The sequence below is a fragment of the Anopheles moucheti genome, chromosome 3 (assembly GCF_943734755.1).
Source record: "Anopheles moucheti chromosome 3, idAnoMoucSN_F20_07, whole genome shotgun sequence".
Classification (NCBI taxonomy): Eukaryota; Metazoa; Arthropoda; class Insecta; order Diptera; family Culicidae; genus Anopheles; species Anopheles moucheti.
Window position 1 is genome coordinate 1,197,669 of NC_069141.1, and position 16,692 is coordinate 1,214,360.

At 44.9% G+C, this 16,692-nt stretch overlaps 1 protein-coding gene across 2 annotated transcripts in view; it reads right to left on the reverse strand.

Moving 5' to 3' along the window:
* Positions 1 to 837: 837 nt before the first annotated feature.
* Positions 838 to 16,692, reverse strand: part of LOC128301886 (voltage-dependent calcium channel subunit alpha-2/delta-4) — a 49,084-nt gene continuing 33,229 nt past the window's right edge. Inside the window, exons 4-19 of one of the 2 annotated variants that reach the window (XM_053038553.1) lie at positions 7,089 to 7,559; positions 6,849 to 7,013; positions 6,660 to 6,776; positions 6,392 to 6,584; positions 5,615 to 6,138; positions 5,438 to 5,535; positions 5,262 to 5,377; positions 4,934 to 5,139; positions 4,614 to 4,822; positions 4,279 to 4,311; positions 2,454 to 2,561; positions 2,244 to 2,357; positions 2,024 to 2,171; positions 1,337 to 1,957; positions 1,102 to 1,258; positions 838 to 1,022 (exon numbers count right to left, since the gene is read on the reverse strand). In XM_053038553.1, the coding sequence (XP_052894513.1) occupies positions 838 to 1,022; positions 1,102 to 1,258; positions 1,337 to 1,957; positions 2,024 to 2,171; positions 2,244 to 2,357; positions 2,454 to 2,561; positions 4,279 to 4,311; positions 4,614 to 4,822; positions 4,934 to 5,139; positions 5,262 to 5,377; positions 5,438 to 5,535; positions 5,615 to 6,138; positions 6,392 to 6,584; positions 6,660 to 6,776; positions 6,849 to 7,013; positions 7,089 to 7,559 (3,465 nt within the window). The remainder of the gene's footprint in view (positions 1,023 to 1,101; positions 1,259 to 1,336; positions 1,958 to 2,023; positions 2,172 to 2,243; positions 2,358 to 2,453; positions 2,562 to 4,278; positions 4,312 to 4,613; positions 4,823 to 4,933; positions 5,140 to 5,261; positions 5,378 to 5,437; positions 5,536 to 5,614; positions 6,139 to 6,391; positions 6,585 to 6,659; positions 6,777 to 6,848; positions 7,014 to 7,088; positions 7,560 to 16,692) is intronic. The other variant, XM_053038550.1, reaches the window with a different exon arrangement.

Consider the following 16,692-nt stretch of genomic DNA (forward strand, 5'->3'; position numbering starts at 1 on the left):
GAAGAAGAATCCTCTTTTCTTCGACTATACTCACGGTATGCATCGCTCGCATAACGAGTGCGCCAGCTTCTCCACCAACATCCACCAAAGTAATGTAGTGACAGTAGTGTAGTTCCTTTTACTGCTCTGTTTCTCTTTTGACTCTTCTTTGAAACGCTTGACGGAGGTTACCCTTTCGATCTAATGTACAAAAAAACATCCGGTTCATCTGGGCACTGGCAAAGCGGTTTCTGTCCCACGATCACTTCAAACATTCGGCCACATAAATGGATTAGGTTTTTTTTCCAAATGTTGGTTTGCCAACAACGATGGATCAATTCATGGATGGTAGGTAATTTTCCTTGTCTTTTTAACGGGTTTTTCTGTCTGCCTCAGCAGCCGAACTGTATACATTTATAACGTTTCCTTAGCATTAGAATAGTATTAGATTCGGATAGCTTCCGAGCACACTGTCTCGATGGTGCGCTAGTCCGGGTTTGGCTTTAACGACTAGCTTGTCTACACGTCTTTAACACGTTCTAAACGTCATCGAAACGGGGCCGTATCTCAGCCGTACCACACTCACAAACCAAAAGTCTCATCGCAAAACGGAAGCGTAACACATAAACGTAAACATCATTCAGCCGTTACACAACACCGTACGGTGTCACCTTCATGTGAACGTTCTTTGCATACAGTATCGCACAGTCTCATGCCACTCAAAAGAATTGCAGGGCTGCGATGTTTGTTCTGCCTATACCTTCCATGCTACTGTGCTATTGGGAGAAGAAAGAAATCGAAACAGTTCCAACTGTATGTTTTAACACTTTAAAATGTTACTGCCACCAACACTTAGTATCACGCGCTGGCCAACACCCATATCACAATAAAGGTAGCTATCGTCGAGTAAAGGGACGCACGGAACAGTGTCGTGGCCGTGCCGCACTGCTTAATTTCGATCTCCTCCGGATGGTAGCTGATGCATTTGCCCGGACGCTTTCGGAGCATCTTCTCTTTGGCCATACGACGCACACCGCATGCGCCTGCGTCGGAACGGGAAAATCGGGACCATGTATTAGTTTCGAAAAGATATACAAATCCACTCAAATATATACTACATACCCGCTCCGCCAACGACCTCTTGCGGCTCAATGTCTAACTGTTTGGAGCCACAGGGACACAATACGTCTACTACCAGGAGAATCAGATTGCTGTTCGGTATTTTCTGTACACTAAACGGACGTTCGCATCCCGACGAGTGACAGTTCGTGAGCTTGCCCTATGTAAACAAACCTTTCGTTTAGTACACACGTTTGACAGGAGTGCATATACTAAGACGTGTACTAAAATCTCTTACCTTGAGTGGATTGTTTTGACCGCTCGAGTTTAACCGTTCTGGTTGCAGTACGTACAAGTCCGTCTTGAGATCGCATGGTCGGGCATGTGCGGGATCCGGTGCAACACGCGGTCCTGCCTGGGTGTGGGAACGTTGCGGTGTCGGTGTAGACCGTTGGTCGTAGTCCGGTGTGGTCACGTCACTGTGTTCTGGCGGTAGATCATAGTCCGGTTGCTCGTAATCGTACGTATCTTCGTCCTCCACATCGTCCGTACCGTCGTAGTTGTAGTTTGAGTTCTGCCAGGCACCGATTGGTGTGGGCAGTACGGACAACCAGTACGTGGCAAATGACACGAAGTACTTCAACAGCCACGACATCGGACGAACAGGCTTCAACGGTTCGCTGGCGCCGGTGTACGGATTGTCCCGGTCGGAACAGATACCCTGATAGTCCATCAGCGGTACCCGCCGATAGATGCGGTCCTGCACCAACGAATCCATAATCGTACCATCGATCTGACCGAAAAATTTCCCCGTATGTTCACTACGCTCGGACAGTATGACGAACCCGTTGTCATCTAGCAGGTAGCAATCGAGCTCGTCCGAGGCACAATTCTTCTTGCACGTCGTCGATGCGGTACACTAACGAAAAGAATTAACGCACCGATATAGATATGGACTAGAGGAAGCGATTGGAGATCGTGTTACCTTTGACGTTATGTTGATAAAGTGCTTGAACAGTGATTCGTGCAAAAACTGCAATCCCACTACGGCAGCCGGTGCCTTATGGCCACGATGATCGATGAATATGGCGTGACTTGCAGTCACCAGCGTGGAACTGTTTTTGCCGGAGTATCTGTATGAGCGGAAAGGAATGTACTATTAGGTACAAGGGAAAAATCTTTCTCCACAATGAGCCCCACTTTACCCAGAATTAAACGGCACACTAAACACGAATCCTTCCGGTTCGGTCGCATACAGATCGACCGCACGCTTGTACCAACTCATGTCCATTGCTCTCGCGTTCGTTTCGCTGAAGTGTCTGCAAAGAGGTTAGTTACAGTAATCGCGCATTATTAACGTTCCCCTTCTTCGGAACCAATTGAAACCGGCGGACCATCCAGCGTCTCACACTTACTGTTCCGATGAGTCCTCCGAGTGGGGTAAATGGTCAATCCAGCGCAACAGCCCCGATCGGGTTGCCACGAACGTTGTCTTTACGCTGAACATGCTGAATCCAAGCCGACTGGTGGTCGTAATACCGCAACCAAAATGTGTCCGGCAAGTGTGCGTGTTGTTTGGCACGAGTCCAGCCGATGGGTTAATAAAAGAAGAAGACGAAAGGGAAGAAACACCAGTTAAAGTACTTGTTGAACACGCGTCAGTGAACATATTCCCATCGGCACGGTACGCCATTATTGGATTATCTTTCAGCAACAATCTTTTTCAGCAGAAGGCAAGCTGCTGCAGGAACTCTTTCACTCTTTGTTCCTCTCTTACGCGTGTTCTTTTGTTCCAGCTCGAGAAGCAAACAACATCTCTTACAACCCATTTTTCGGTGCTTTATTCAATTCGGCCGACGATGGGGTGCTTCACAGTTTTCCCAACCCCAAAAGTGCCTGATATCTGACCGCTAGCCAATTAAATATGCATGCGTTCTACACTCAATTTCCCGAGTTCCGACTCTTACTCCCTCTCTCTCTTCTCTCTCTCTCTCTCTCTCTCTCTTTCTCTCTCTCTCTCTCTCTTTCACTCTTTCGACCCCGGCGAAACCAACCAAACCCGGACCTTTACCGGTCGTAAAAAGCAAAAGCCCTGGTACGCTCATCGGCTCACTGCCAATTCATTATCCCGTCCGGCTTGACTAATGATTACGGTCCGCTTGCCGGTGGCCAATCGCAAGAACACATCGGCTGGTCCAACGGAGTCGTTTAAAGATTCAAACTTCCTGTCCCTGGTACCCAAACTCCGAAAGCACACCTCAGACATCCCCTCCTCCCTTTCCTCCCTTACCCTACAAAACCCGGTTGGGTTACGTGGTTCCCTCCCCGGGGGAGGTTGTTTTAATGGGCGAAAAATTTAAATTAATTTGCCCACCACACCACTTCATTTGCCCGGCGCTCATAATGATCATGATTAGTAACCATCAACCCGGGTACCGGGATGCTGGGTTGAGTATGCCTGGAGAGAGTGCAAAAGGACAGTGAGGCAGAAAAGTAGGATAAGCTTCATTACGGTGTGTACTGTTCGCGTGTACTTCGGAAAATCCCTTCAATCCTTGGAGAGGTGGAGAGGTTTGTAATGGGCACCCTGATCACAAAGAAAGCTGGAAGAGCAAGTGGACGGTACTGAACCTGGACCCGTGTAAGGGGTTCCAGCACATCGTTAAAGCCCGACGGAACAGTAGAGCGATTTGACCTGAACTGGTCTTGTTTTTTTTTGTTCACTGTCGTATCTCACAGGTTGTGTTTTCACATTACTAATTTGACTATATCACGTGTATCGGTAGTAGATTAAAAGATTTTGAAAATTAATTGCACACATTTTTATGATGTGACAAAGTGATTTTTCTTTAATTAAAAATTGTCTTATATTTCGTATGAAGTATTTTTGAACTCCAAAAGTTAAGTTTTTTTTTTTTACCTTCCGGCAACATGGTAAGCGATTTGGATTTATTCCAAGGCCTGAATATAGTGACGACCTTGTGTAGCATCCATTAGTCCCCCAACAATGAATACATGTATTCTGATTGCATACTTTTAGGCGTTGTTAATCAGTAGCACAGCCCACTGAAACAGCTATTGTTATCATACTTATCCTGTTAATTATTTTTCAAATTACAACAATAACACTTATACATAATGCAAACCCCACCCACAAAATGGCCATAACTCGTGAAGCAAAGAGGAAGACAAAGAAACGAAATGGTTCACTAGTTGTGATGTCAAGACACTCAAGATTACCTGTGCAGCAATGCCATCAACGTGGCAATGGGGCTATAAAGTGGTGAATAGAAATCAAGTGGTTTTTTTTTGCGCAGATAAAGGAAGAATAAAAAGAGGACGAAAAAAGATACACAAAAACACGGTATACGGTTGCGGTGCAAAAAAGAAGAGTGCATTTGTTAGTACATCATTATTCTTCCTTGCTGTGGTGCATGCTAGTGCTGGTTAGATGTGGTAAAGTGAGCGATGTGAGATGTATGAGCGGTGTGCGTATGCGTCATAGTGAGATGACTGCACTACTCTACACACTGATGGTAAGCGGTTGAATCTGTGCGTTTAGCCACAGTACCTACCTTCGATCTTCCTTCCGCGACGGATGAGTTGGCGTACGATCCAGCCCATCGGTTACGATCGCATCCCGTACGAGGCTCTGGACGAGGGTACGGTCGCAATAATACGGTTCCGCTTTTCGTGAACCTTGCGAGTTAAAGTGGTGCTGAGCATAATGCCCAACTGGTATGCCACCGTGTCCGTGGTGTGGTTGTGGCGATCGTGGACGTACCTAGAGAGTGTGTGTGTGTATGTTGTAAAAAATGATAAACGGGAAAAAGCAAAAGATTTCAGTTAGTAGTGGCCTGCCGAGTGCTACGTTCCACGCCGTTCCGTCGCTTACCGACATCCACTTCCAGCCGGGCCTGCCGACACGGGCCAAAAAATGGAGCACCTGTTCCTCGGGCGTATCGAAACTTTCGTCCTTATCCCGATAGGTGGACTCCTCCGTACCCTCGCCAGTACCGTCCGCATCCTTCAAACTGTTGTACTCACAGTATACCCAATCTGGATGTACCTTCCAATTGTTGCCTTTGAAATGTTCGGTCACTGGTGGAAGGGTAGAAACAGGAAGAACATTTTTAGACCAACAATTTAATCAACCTTCACTTGTAGACTTGCATCATTTATCAACAGAGAGAACCATTTATGTACAAAACATTCCAACTCACCATTAATATGGGAATGCCTAATCTCCTGCTGGGCATTCAGCTCATGAACACCGTACGAATCAGGCAGGGCTATACCCAACGAGAAAGGTGTACCATCGATCGGGCCGTAAAAGTATCTGCAACAAAGGAAGAGCATAAGTTGCGAGCATTGCGCTTCGGATCGGGACATTACTTACTTCTGAAAGCGTAAGGACACACGCTTCATCGTGTCCAGATGCGTCAGCACAGTGAGTTCGTTCTCGCCTTCCTTCTGCAGAACCATCTCATTGCGTAGCTGGAATAAGTGTAAAAGTGTACATTAGTTGCATTCGAACAGGGTCAGGTGCCACAGACGACAGATCACGTTTTCCTACCTCCTGAAGCGTATTGGCGTATCGTTGGTCGTGTCGCTCGTTGATGGTGTTACTCGGATTGTCCACCTCCGGCAGCTCGACCTCAGTTAAATCGACCGAATTGTACTTATGCTTCAGTGTCGCACTGTACTGATCGTTATCGCTCAGTGGCCTCAGATCCGGATGGCACAGCACCCGTCCATTGTTGTCCACAATGAACGCGTACCCATTTACGCCGAGTTTGTGCTGTGGAATCATCTTCTGGATCTCCTCTATCGGGACGTCCGTACCAACTACACCGAGCAGGTTGGCAGCCCTAGTCGAATGGTTTCTTCGATCAAACACGGGCGTCGAGACGGTAGTAACGAGCTTGCGACGGTTTTCACTCTCTCGCCCAAGGATACCGCTGCGACCGCCCATAAATACTGGACTCCAGTGTACTGGATGGTCGGCTTGATACAGCACCATCGGACGTGCCATAACTAGTGCATATTCCACCACCTTCTTCCTTGCCTCCTCGGCACTGTTTATCTGCGCGAAGAAGCCTAAGTAGCAGCAACAACAACCCCAAAGTGTTAGTATGAAACATCTACTGTGAAGTACATAATTTCTGGGAAATCGGTAAAAGATCTACACTCTTTCAACTTCACCGTCCGCCTGGGGGCCACGACGGTACGCTTCAATTTATTATCGGCTTAATAATATAGCCGTACTCATTCCATCCTCACAAAACAGGCTAATCCGCTAGCCGGATGTACACTCACATCTTCTAACCGGGGTGGCTAGCATCGTACTTACCTTTATTTTCGCACGCCATTTTATACAGATTTTTTCCACCACTCTTGTCCGTCCCGATCAGGTAGGTAAAAATGCGTACCGGCATATGCGGATGGTTGTAATGCTTGATCACCTCCATGAACGTATCGCTGGGCCCATCGGTAATTAGCATAATGGCCTGATTGCACTGGCTGCCTTGGGAGCTTTGGTTGTACTGTGCAAAGAAAGAAAAGGGAACTCGTGAAAGAAGGTTGTCGGATTATCGGCAGCAACGGCAGTGCCTGCTTACCTTACGAAGCAGCTCAAAAGCCGTCTCAAGGGCAGCCGAAAAATTGGCCGTATTTTCGCACTCCACCGCATTGATGGCTGACTTCACTTCCTTCACGTTATCCGGGGTGGCTCGTACCTTTCGATAGCGACGGTACGAACGGTAAGTATAAGCACAGGATGATTCGAGAAGGGGTTTTTTGCCACTTACCATTTTATCCTGGAAACAGGGCACAATCACTCGTGCTTGATCTGAGAACGAGATCAGGTTGAAAAAATCATCATCGCCGAGTGTGTCCAAGATGGCACTGGCAGTTGCTACCGCTAGCTGGTACTCCTTGCCACTCATTGATCCGGACGAATCGAGAAGAATTATCTGCACAGAAGCACACATTCACGCAGTAGTGAGGTTAGTATCGAGAATTCACGCGGAACTCTCCAGCCATCTTACCACATCCTTCGGTGAGGAAGCCGCCTGTATGAACCAATCCTCCGAACGGAAATCGTTGATCTCCTTGCTGCCATACGACGTTTCCGGTGGCCAAGCGGTACCCGGGAACCGTCTCAAGAATCCAGTGCTACTCCCAAAGTACTGCCACGATAGGGCCGAATCACGCTCAATGTTATTCGCAAACAACGGATCCAGATGGGACGACCACTTGATGGCGCTCTGTGTCTCCGGTTCGTCCAAACTAACGCCGGCAGGCATCAGTACCGAGCTCAGACTAATATTGACCGGATAGCCCTCGAAACGGCGCATATGTCGCAGGAGCATCTGTCGGGAACCTTCCGCTAACCGACCGTCCGACTGATACTCATTAATACGCCGCGCGTCGTAGAATGCGCTTGGGTGTGCTTTGGATGTAGCTGACTCTGGATCCGATTCCGATAGGGCGGCCTGTTCTGCCGAATCCATTATTCGCTGTGAATGAAATCAGAGCCAAGCAAGGGGAGAAGCGTTAGGTTGCGATGTAACACATAAAAAAAAAACTACCGTTAAACATAAGCTTCTTGTCGTATCCACGAAGGTTTTGTTCGATGGAAAAACTCCCCGAACGTCATCTTTGCTCAAAAGACACATTAAGCGAATGGCTAATCCGCATCCCTGCTTTCAGGTTCACTGTATACTTGAATTACATCGTCACATTGCCTAGATGACAAATATAAAGCTATATGGAATGTACTGCTATGCAGCATGTGTGCAGCGAAATACAAAAAAGGACTGAAACTCCAAACGCTTCCTACCGATTCATCACTAATGGACGGAAATAACCCGATCGAAAGTGTTTTCCGTTCATCGTTACAATCGAAGCCAATTCTGTGCGCCAAAGATGCTGTCCATCAGTAACCAATTTTAGTCTTCTTTTTCCGTTGAAACCAGCATTAACCTCACTACCTTCCATCGCCTCGCATCCCAAAGATAGCATTTTTCTTTTTGCGAGATGGAACATCCATTCAACGTGTAGTCAGAAACTCCATGCCTGCACACACACACTTGCCACACGGAAAATTGATATGCTGTGGAGCAAAAGTGACCGTTTTTGACAGAAACCAGCTTTTACAGTGCATCTCTTCAATGCACGGTAAAGAATTTTTTTAACGGCCCAACATCCTCAAGCCTGCCATTTCTGGCCTTCTTTGACTGTGATTTACCCGAGCTGGATATTCAGTCCTGCGCATGGGAGATTGGTCCGGATGGGATTTTGGACCGGGTCCTGTCGTATGATGACCGTCACGGCTTCTAATACACCCTCGAGCCCCCAATTCAACGAGCTTTACAACAAGGCTAATGGCGGTTGCAATGTTGACATGTCTGTTGAAAAAAAGGTGTTGGCTTTATGCTTTGAAGTTTAAAGCAGACGTTTCCCGAGGGTAAATGATTTACTATTGTGCCAGGGTAGGACAGTGGTCCGAGTAATCGATTTACTGATACCAACTAAAAGCTTTTCATCGTCTTAAAGCATAACACATATCAATGGGGGTTTGTTATAAGCGTATAAGCACGAGAGAGATGCATTATTACATCTCAATAAACTATAAGCAACAACACAACCAGATTTTGTTTTGTTTATTCCTTTCTGTAAATTATAATGAAAACAGCTATTTGACTGTTCTACTATATTTTATACAGTAAGCAGTAATTTCTGCTCAATAGTATGATGTTTACAGCCAGCATGTTTGTTTGCAATATTATGCGTAATTACTCCTGAAAGTATACAATACTCCTCCTGTAATAGTATTAAACAAACATATAACTAAACCATAATATTCTAGTTTTCCTCCGCGTAGATTGCTCAATTGCTTAACAGTGATTTAGTTCGCTCATTGCTCAACATAACCGCTCCATTGAAAACTAATGCCTAAAAGTATGCAATTCGCATGACTATACGCATCAAATAAAATGTTTTTCTTTCATTAGTTTCTAAACTTCCACAAATATCCGTTGCCAAACAAAATAATTCCTCACACGTACCGTACAGCAATTAAATGTTTGCAATAGCACCCAGTACAGGGCAACAATATTTAAATTTCACCCATTTCGTATGACTGCTTGGTGTATGGACGAAAGGACGAATACACTGTTGCACATAAAAACCCCTCCATAATACTGTTTGTAAGTCGTACAAATTAATCGAATCGGCGTTAAGCAAATTTTACAAGCGTACGAGCATCCATCGTTGCACAACGGTCGCCGGCGTATTCTGCTACTATTCCACACTTTCCTGCATGTGCGCCCCAACATCGGATATCGTCTCCCTGTGCGCCTCCTTAATAGATAACGTGAGCGGAATAACTATTATCATTTTGTGCTGGGCTGTTCGGTGTATTTCAGTGTATGTATGTGTGTGTATGGCAATGTATGTCCGTGTATCTATATCGCACCAGGCAGCGGAATCCTTTTCTTGCTTCACGTTTGAGACGCTTCCGGCCAACGAGATGCCGGTCGATGGTTTCATCCATACGCTTGGCACAACTTTCGGTAACAATGGTAAAAGGATTTCCACCCGTACCACGTGCCATCACCATGGCCAACCACCATGGTTCACTAGCCATACCCAGTGCTCTGTCTGCATTCTGGAGAAGGAAATATCGGTGCTGTTGCGTCTTTCCGTACGATACCATTATATCCATCTCTTCCGTACCGGTTGCTTCTGGTCCGTGACTCCTCACGTGGCACACTTTTTGTGTGTGACACCGACTTGCTGCTAAGCTTGCATTGGTCGCACAAGGAACTGTATCCGTGTGTACATATAAACTATATTTTCCATTTTAATTTAATAGAGAACGTTCGTTCCACCCGGCCGGCAGGGCAGCAACGCAGCGAAGGAAAACCATTCTGGCCAGTCTTCTTGGACCACCATGTCGTACATCCGAAAGTCAGGCCCACATTATTGGCCTTCACATGCAGGTCTGTACGGCTGTAGGTTTCTTCCGTTTTACTTACCGCAACTGCCTTTGGAAGACATATTACGGCAAGCGCTAGCGGCCTCGCTAGTGGCAAAAGAAACGGGCAGCAAACTACGCTGCTTCCCAACGTGACCCGCACTCCGGGAACCAACACGGGGACAATAAAAATATCGAAATTAAAGCGTATAACTTACATGCCAAGGACGTTTCTGATATTACGCTTGACTTCGAAATAAATTTCTAAATATGTTTTCCGACTGGCACTTCACTGCCACCGATTGCCATTGTGTGCTTCAATTTATCTCGAGCCTCCGAAACAATTCGAACATTCTGCTAGAAAACATAACCTATTTATTATAATACAGGCAATTTAGTACAATAATTCTTCTCGTAAGAAACAGGTCGAGATCATTAAAACTTCTATTCTTGCAAACAACAAACAAATAAAATATCCAAATCAAAATATATGAGGAAGTGTGTTAAAATATTAAACGATTCAAGGGAAACATAAATATTATAGTGTTTACTTAAAATTTCATCCTAGTAGAAGGCAGAGACAGTTAAGCAGTTAAGCTAAAATTGCATTGTTATTGCATACTTTTAGGCGTGCTTATCACACATCGAAATACGAGCTATAAACATTCATATTAACGCCTATGCAATCTTCTATGTAATCAAATAGTTAAATTTTGCTACACATTAGCTTCAATGAGTGACGATTCAATCAAGCTTCCTGTCCGTTATGTCCTATTTATCTTCTTCTCCTAATCATTTTCTACACAATCTCATACTAACCATCATCCTAAACCCTATCACTTAAACCTTCCAATCGAATGGCGCTGCTATTAATCAATAATTGTACTATGTATCGTACCCGCCGGGTATATAACATGTTGCCGAATTCTTCAACTGCATTTGCTCCATTTAGCGAGTGGCAACGTCTTGCGGTAGCGTGCAAACAAAAAGAATAACCACCACACCCGAAGCATCGCACTTCAACAGTAGCGCAAAAAGGTTCCGATGAAGTACAAACCGTTGGCGGTGGCGAACGCGAAACACAAAACCTGTCCACCCAGAATGCGAGAACATTGTTAGCATTAGCAATTTCGATACACGTTTGCACACCTAACCACCTAGAAACGCAGCAACAACATTTTACCCAAACCAGCCGTTTGAACAACAGGACGAGCAATTCATTCCACAGAACCAGCATTGAAACCCCTGGTACCGGGAGTACGGGAGAAAAATTGTTTGCCAAATCCCAACTACTTCTTTTTTTTTGGGAGGGTGGTGCTCACCTGCCCTCCACCTGTTCGTACATTTCTGCATCGTGCAAAGTAACATGAGGCGGAGAAAAAAAAACTTTTCCACCAAACGGTAGCTGCACCGAACGGACTGGCATCGGCCGCACTCGCACACCCGCTCGCTCACTGTTTGTTTGCAACGTCGCCGGAACACACTGGAACATGGTGGCCAATTTCACAAAACATACGACAATTTCCGTCCACAAACTAAGCCGAAAGTGTTGAGCGCAGCAGTATGGAGTGAATGGGAGAGAAACGAATTGAAGAAAATCTTCAAACTATGAACACTTAGAGCGAGTTCCTTTTTTGTTTGGGATTCGCCACCACAGAATGTAGATTCAAATCGTTTCAACCATGCCAGTGATGATGTAGCCTAAATGCAACAATAAGAAAAAACTAACTCACTCAACTCGTACCCGTACTTGCGGAGGAGCACTTAGACTAGCGCATTTTTAGATGATAAATGCTCTTTTGTCACATGAGTCAAATGATGTATGATTTTAAAAGCATTTGAAAACATCCATGGTAAATGCTTCAAAGAAGTAAAAGATATATTTATATCATTTCAAAATACATTCAGCATTCAAAAATTAAAAAAAAATAAAGTATTATACCAATTGCATAGTATAAGGCGCAAATTGACCTTCAATTCATGATCAATGTAAACAAATCAAATTTAAAACACCTAAACTTACGCAAAACATTTGTGAAATGAGATTTTTTATATTTCTAATTGTTAACCGAAACTAAGGCGAAAATTGTTAACAATATCCATAAACCTCCTGAAAGCTATTTTAGAATCAACTGCATGCTATATTTTAGGTTTATTCACATCGTTTTCCTGCATCCTGAATAGAATCATTTTACCACTTCTTTTAAATTAAAATACCCACGGTCGTTCATAAACGAGAAACGATTGATACTGCCGCTCAAACTGGTTCCTTGATATTTGGCAAGCTACCAACACCACAGTTGGGATAGGCATGAAGTATCTGCATGAACAGCTAAGCCCACGTACCGTTTTGACTGCTTTATTTGAAATGTTAACTTACAGAATGGAAACTTAACACAACAATACGTATCATCCACATTTGGGAATTACAAAAGAGATGGTGCCACAAAGCGCTTAGGGAACTGTGCCGTAGTAGATGTATCATATTTGGACAATTCTGTTCCAGTGTTCGCTGATGTTTCGATACGCTACGAGCCACCTACGATCCAGTTCAATGGAACAATTTCCGTTTCTACCCACTCTGCAAGGCTCACGGAAAACCTTCAACCTACCTATACGCAGTACCCATCGAACAATATGCCATTGACCTTTTGCGAAAGTTAGCCTCAATCTGTTGACCTAATAATATTCAGTCCCGTATAGAACATCCGGAGAAAGGTTTCATAGCCATAGAAGGCAACACTAGCAGCGTTGTACAGTTCTTAACTCCTTCTCGTCTAGTAACTGAATGATTGTTTACCTCTTTGTGTGCACATGGCTGCACGAACAGGGAGCCCCATGGAGCGTTCGCTTTTGGGTGAGCTAGGTCCCAATTTTACAAGTAGTATGTTATGTTTAATTACATATTGTCGTTGATCTCTATTACAGGTTTGAAAATATAAAAAGGATAAGTAATATTTGCTAGTCAATATTAACCTATTGTTTGTACTTGGACGAAATAAAAGGCACTGTCTTGGAAGGAAAATTACGTGAAAAATCGGATAAACTATCCACTTTCCCATCTTACCGAGCATGATTGTCAGGGCCGATCCGATGTTGCTCCTTCATACCCGTCACGTCAACCACATCCATCATCGCGGGGAACAGCGTACCCCGACACGCCAAACCACACAAGCCAACACCAAATCCTCATTAAATCCCGAACCGGATCGAATAAAAATCGCTGACGCACTATCATAATTCACGGCCTATAAGCGTCCACACTCACATCGAGCATGGCGGCACATGAGGTGTACAGAGGCAAAGGAAAATCAACGAGAACAACAACAGATAGGACCATTAGTTCACACTCGCAGCGGGTGAGCTTCACGGCACCCGGAACGCAATCGATTCGATCCGATCGATCGCGCACACATTCTCCGCAAAAAACGGGGACGTTGCGGCACGCGGAGCCCCAGTTTAGTTTCGAAACACTTTTGCAAGAACAATTTTGCCTCCGAGCCAAATTGGTTCGCCTCGTTATGGATAGGTTGCCATCTTTCGGTGGGATTACTACGCGGGCTGGGGCAAGTTACGAACGAATTGTAACGCGTTACAGCGAGATGCGACTGGGCTGTCATCCTCACGTCAGCGTTCGCGTTGGATCAATAGACTTGACGCGCCAGACTGAAGGATACCACATCCATATGCCCACCCACAACACACCACGTTTGACGGCTGCTAAAGTCAGCAAATATTTTATTATTGCCGTAATATTGGCTTTTATTACTGGCAGATAATAATTCTTTACGGGAGGCCAGTAGACAGGATGGTTATTTTATCCGCTCTAGCCAATAACATCATGCTCACTCACAAAGCGTTGTTCTCGTGATTTTTTTTCTCACTCACTCGCTTACTCAACGCAAACAGGAACGTAGCGGATAGACGTTATGGCGTATCTCGTTGCAAACAAAAACCCGAAGCGTTCGGCCATATTGTGACGGCTCGTTTAAAGGCACCTACTCTTAAAGCACACACCAACGACGGCCTGGGACCGACCACACTGCATGAGCATATACCATCAGTCATCCTATCTGTCACTCAACGGAACCATCTGAACAAACCCATAAAATGACCTCAAAGCGACACACCAGCACACTTCTACCCGCTTCTTTTCTTCAGTACAAAATCAAGCTGCGGTTACTCTAAACGATCCCATTTAACACCACCGAAACACGAAGAATACGATGCAAAAACGCATCCTCCAAAAATTCGGACCATTTCAACGTCAATGAAATGGTGTACTCTCTGACCGTAAATGATGCAAACTTAGCTGTGCGTGCTTTAAAGATAAAGGGTACAACAAAACCTCTAATAAGCTAGTACTCATAGTGATTAAGCCTACGGTTACTACTACTACTATTACTACTACTACTACTACTACTACTACTTTTAGAATTGCTACTACGAATTGCTGAATCTACTATGAATGCGTGGGCCTCCGTTTTACAATCAATTAATCATAATCTGTCACGCAAAATGGCAAATCTTTAATTTTCGCCTCACAGCTCTTCGTCTTTTTTTTTTCTTCTTTTGGTGTCTTTCATGGCCATCTTCGACACAGCGCCGTGTACATTACCACGTCTTATGCATTCAGTAGAAACAGATCATTAAAAGAAGCATCTCTTTCTCTTTTTCTTCCGAAACGACTGAACCAACCCAAGAACATGGCCTACTGATGTGTCTGGTCGCGATGTTTTCCTCTTTCTCTGCTCCCCTTTCCCTTCCCTTACCTTTTCTCATTTCGCTGTCGCCAGCAAAAAAGCTTCGAAGCCTTAGAAAAATGTCACATCTTCCGCCTGTGTCCTTTGTCAAACTAACGTGGAAAGCAGTGTCGCTCGCTCTTCGCAAAGAACTTTACTTCGGGGAGCGAAGAATTTATCCTCCTTTCCCATATCTCCCATCTGCTACGCGGGAAAAAAGATACACCTCCCCAAAAAAATACCCCTCGAATGCCGAGAAGATTCGGCCCCGGCGTCCTTTTAGCTTTTCACTTTATCTGCACCCTCAATGAAGCGTTCCTGACGTAATCGCAACCGACCGAACCGAACCCTAGAACAAGAAATTCAGTGCTTTATCCTTCTCCGAGCATCGAGCTAGGAAACCCGGAAAGAAGGAAGGAAGAAGGCGGTTCCACTCGAAGGAAAACCTCCCCTTACTTCCCACATACATTCCCACCCACCCACATACATCTCCATCAGGAGGAGCATACAGGACGGTGTGATGAAACGGCAACACAACTGACATGATGAATAATCGTCAAGATTCCAGGCTAATGTCTGGGAAAATCATTGCCACCATTCCGTTCCGTTCCGTTCCATTTCATTTCGCAGACGTCTCCGGTCTCGGGGTACGGAAGGAAAGCCCAGCGAGTACGTCCCCCAAAAGCGCACCCAGACACTACACACCGGAAGCTGCAGAGCTAATGCTTCTGCACCTACCACCAAGCTTTATTCATGGGTCCGAAGGATGGTGATGGTCCGATTGAATTTGCACTGGGTACAGAAAACTGTCACTTCACTGGAAATGGAACACGGGAACTGTACCATTGCCTACGCACTGTTGAGCAACCGCTATTTCCAGCGAATGTCCCTTGTGCTAAGGCTGAAAAGAAAATGTTAATGCGAAAAGGCTCCTTCCGTGCCAGCACCGACCAAAAACGCAAATCGATGATACACGTTGGCCGCACTAAGATGATGTCACCCGGAGGTTCCGCGGTGTGTGTGCGTTTTTTTCGTCCTGTCACAAATGCTGACCAATTTGCCCGACGCTCTGCGCCAAACAGTGGAGGGATAATAATTGAAACATTTGTCTACTTTCGCCACCTTCCGGTAGCGGGATTAAGGATCCCGGAAACATGATGAGGATGTGTCACTATGTACCTTTGGTTGCCGTTTGTCTCGAGCTGGTTGTTTGCGCTTCTTCTTCTTTTTGTTTTTTTTATTGCTATTCGGATTATTTTCCCACCCCGGTCGCAACCAGTTGGGAAAACAAAACGAACTCGAAACGAGTCAGTAAGGTAGTGGGAAGCTTTTCCAATCTGTTGTTGATTTGCGGCAACAGTCACATCATTCCCGCCCACATTCGAGCCCCTAACACAGTGGGTGGAAATATTAAATTAGCAGCAAATTGTTTTTTTTTTGGTTTTACTTTTCCGTTGTGCTTGTTTGTTACGCTTCGCCCATTTTGATGAATTTGGGAAATAATCAACTAGTCAAATAATCAGAGGATGATCTCTATAGATGAAACGCACAGGCCTGAGTTATTACTGAATGGATCATATTATGGGGCGGCCCGGGGCGCCGGTCTTTACACGAACGGACGCCAAGAAAAGATGAATCATTTTATGTCATCAAAACAGCATACTATTAAAACTAGTAGCATACTAGCGGAGTAATATTTTTTTTAAATAATAACAAATTGTATTAGAAAATTATGTGAGATGAAAACATACTACAAAGAATTTAAAATTGGAACATAAGATATAAGCCATGCTACAAAAACAGCCTACAAGTATGCAATTCGCCCAACAAAATTACCAAATAACCCATTACAAGATTTATCGAATATTCTCAAGAAATTAGCAGCATCGAGACATGACCATGCTTTGAGCAGTATAAATATTCAATCCA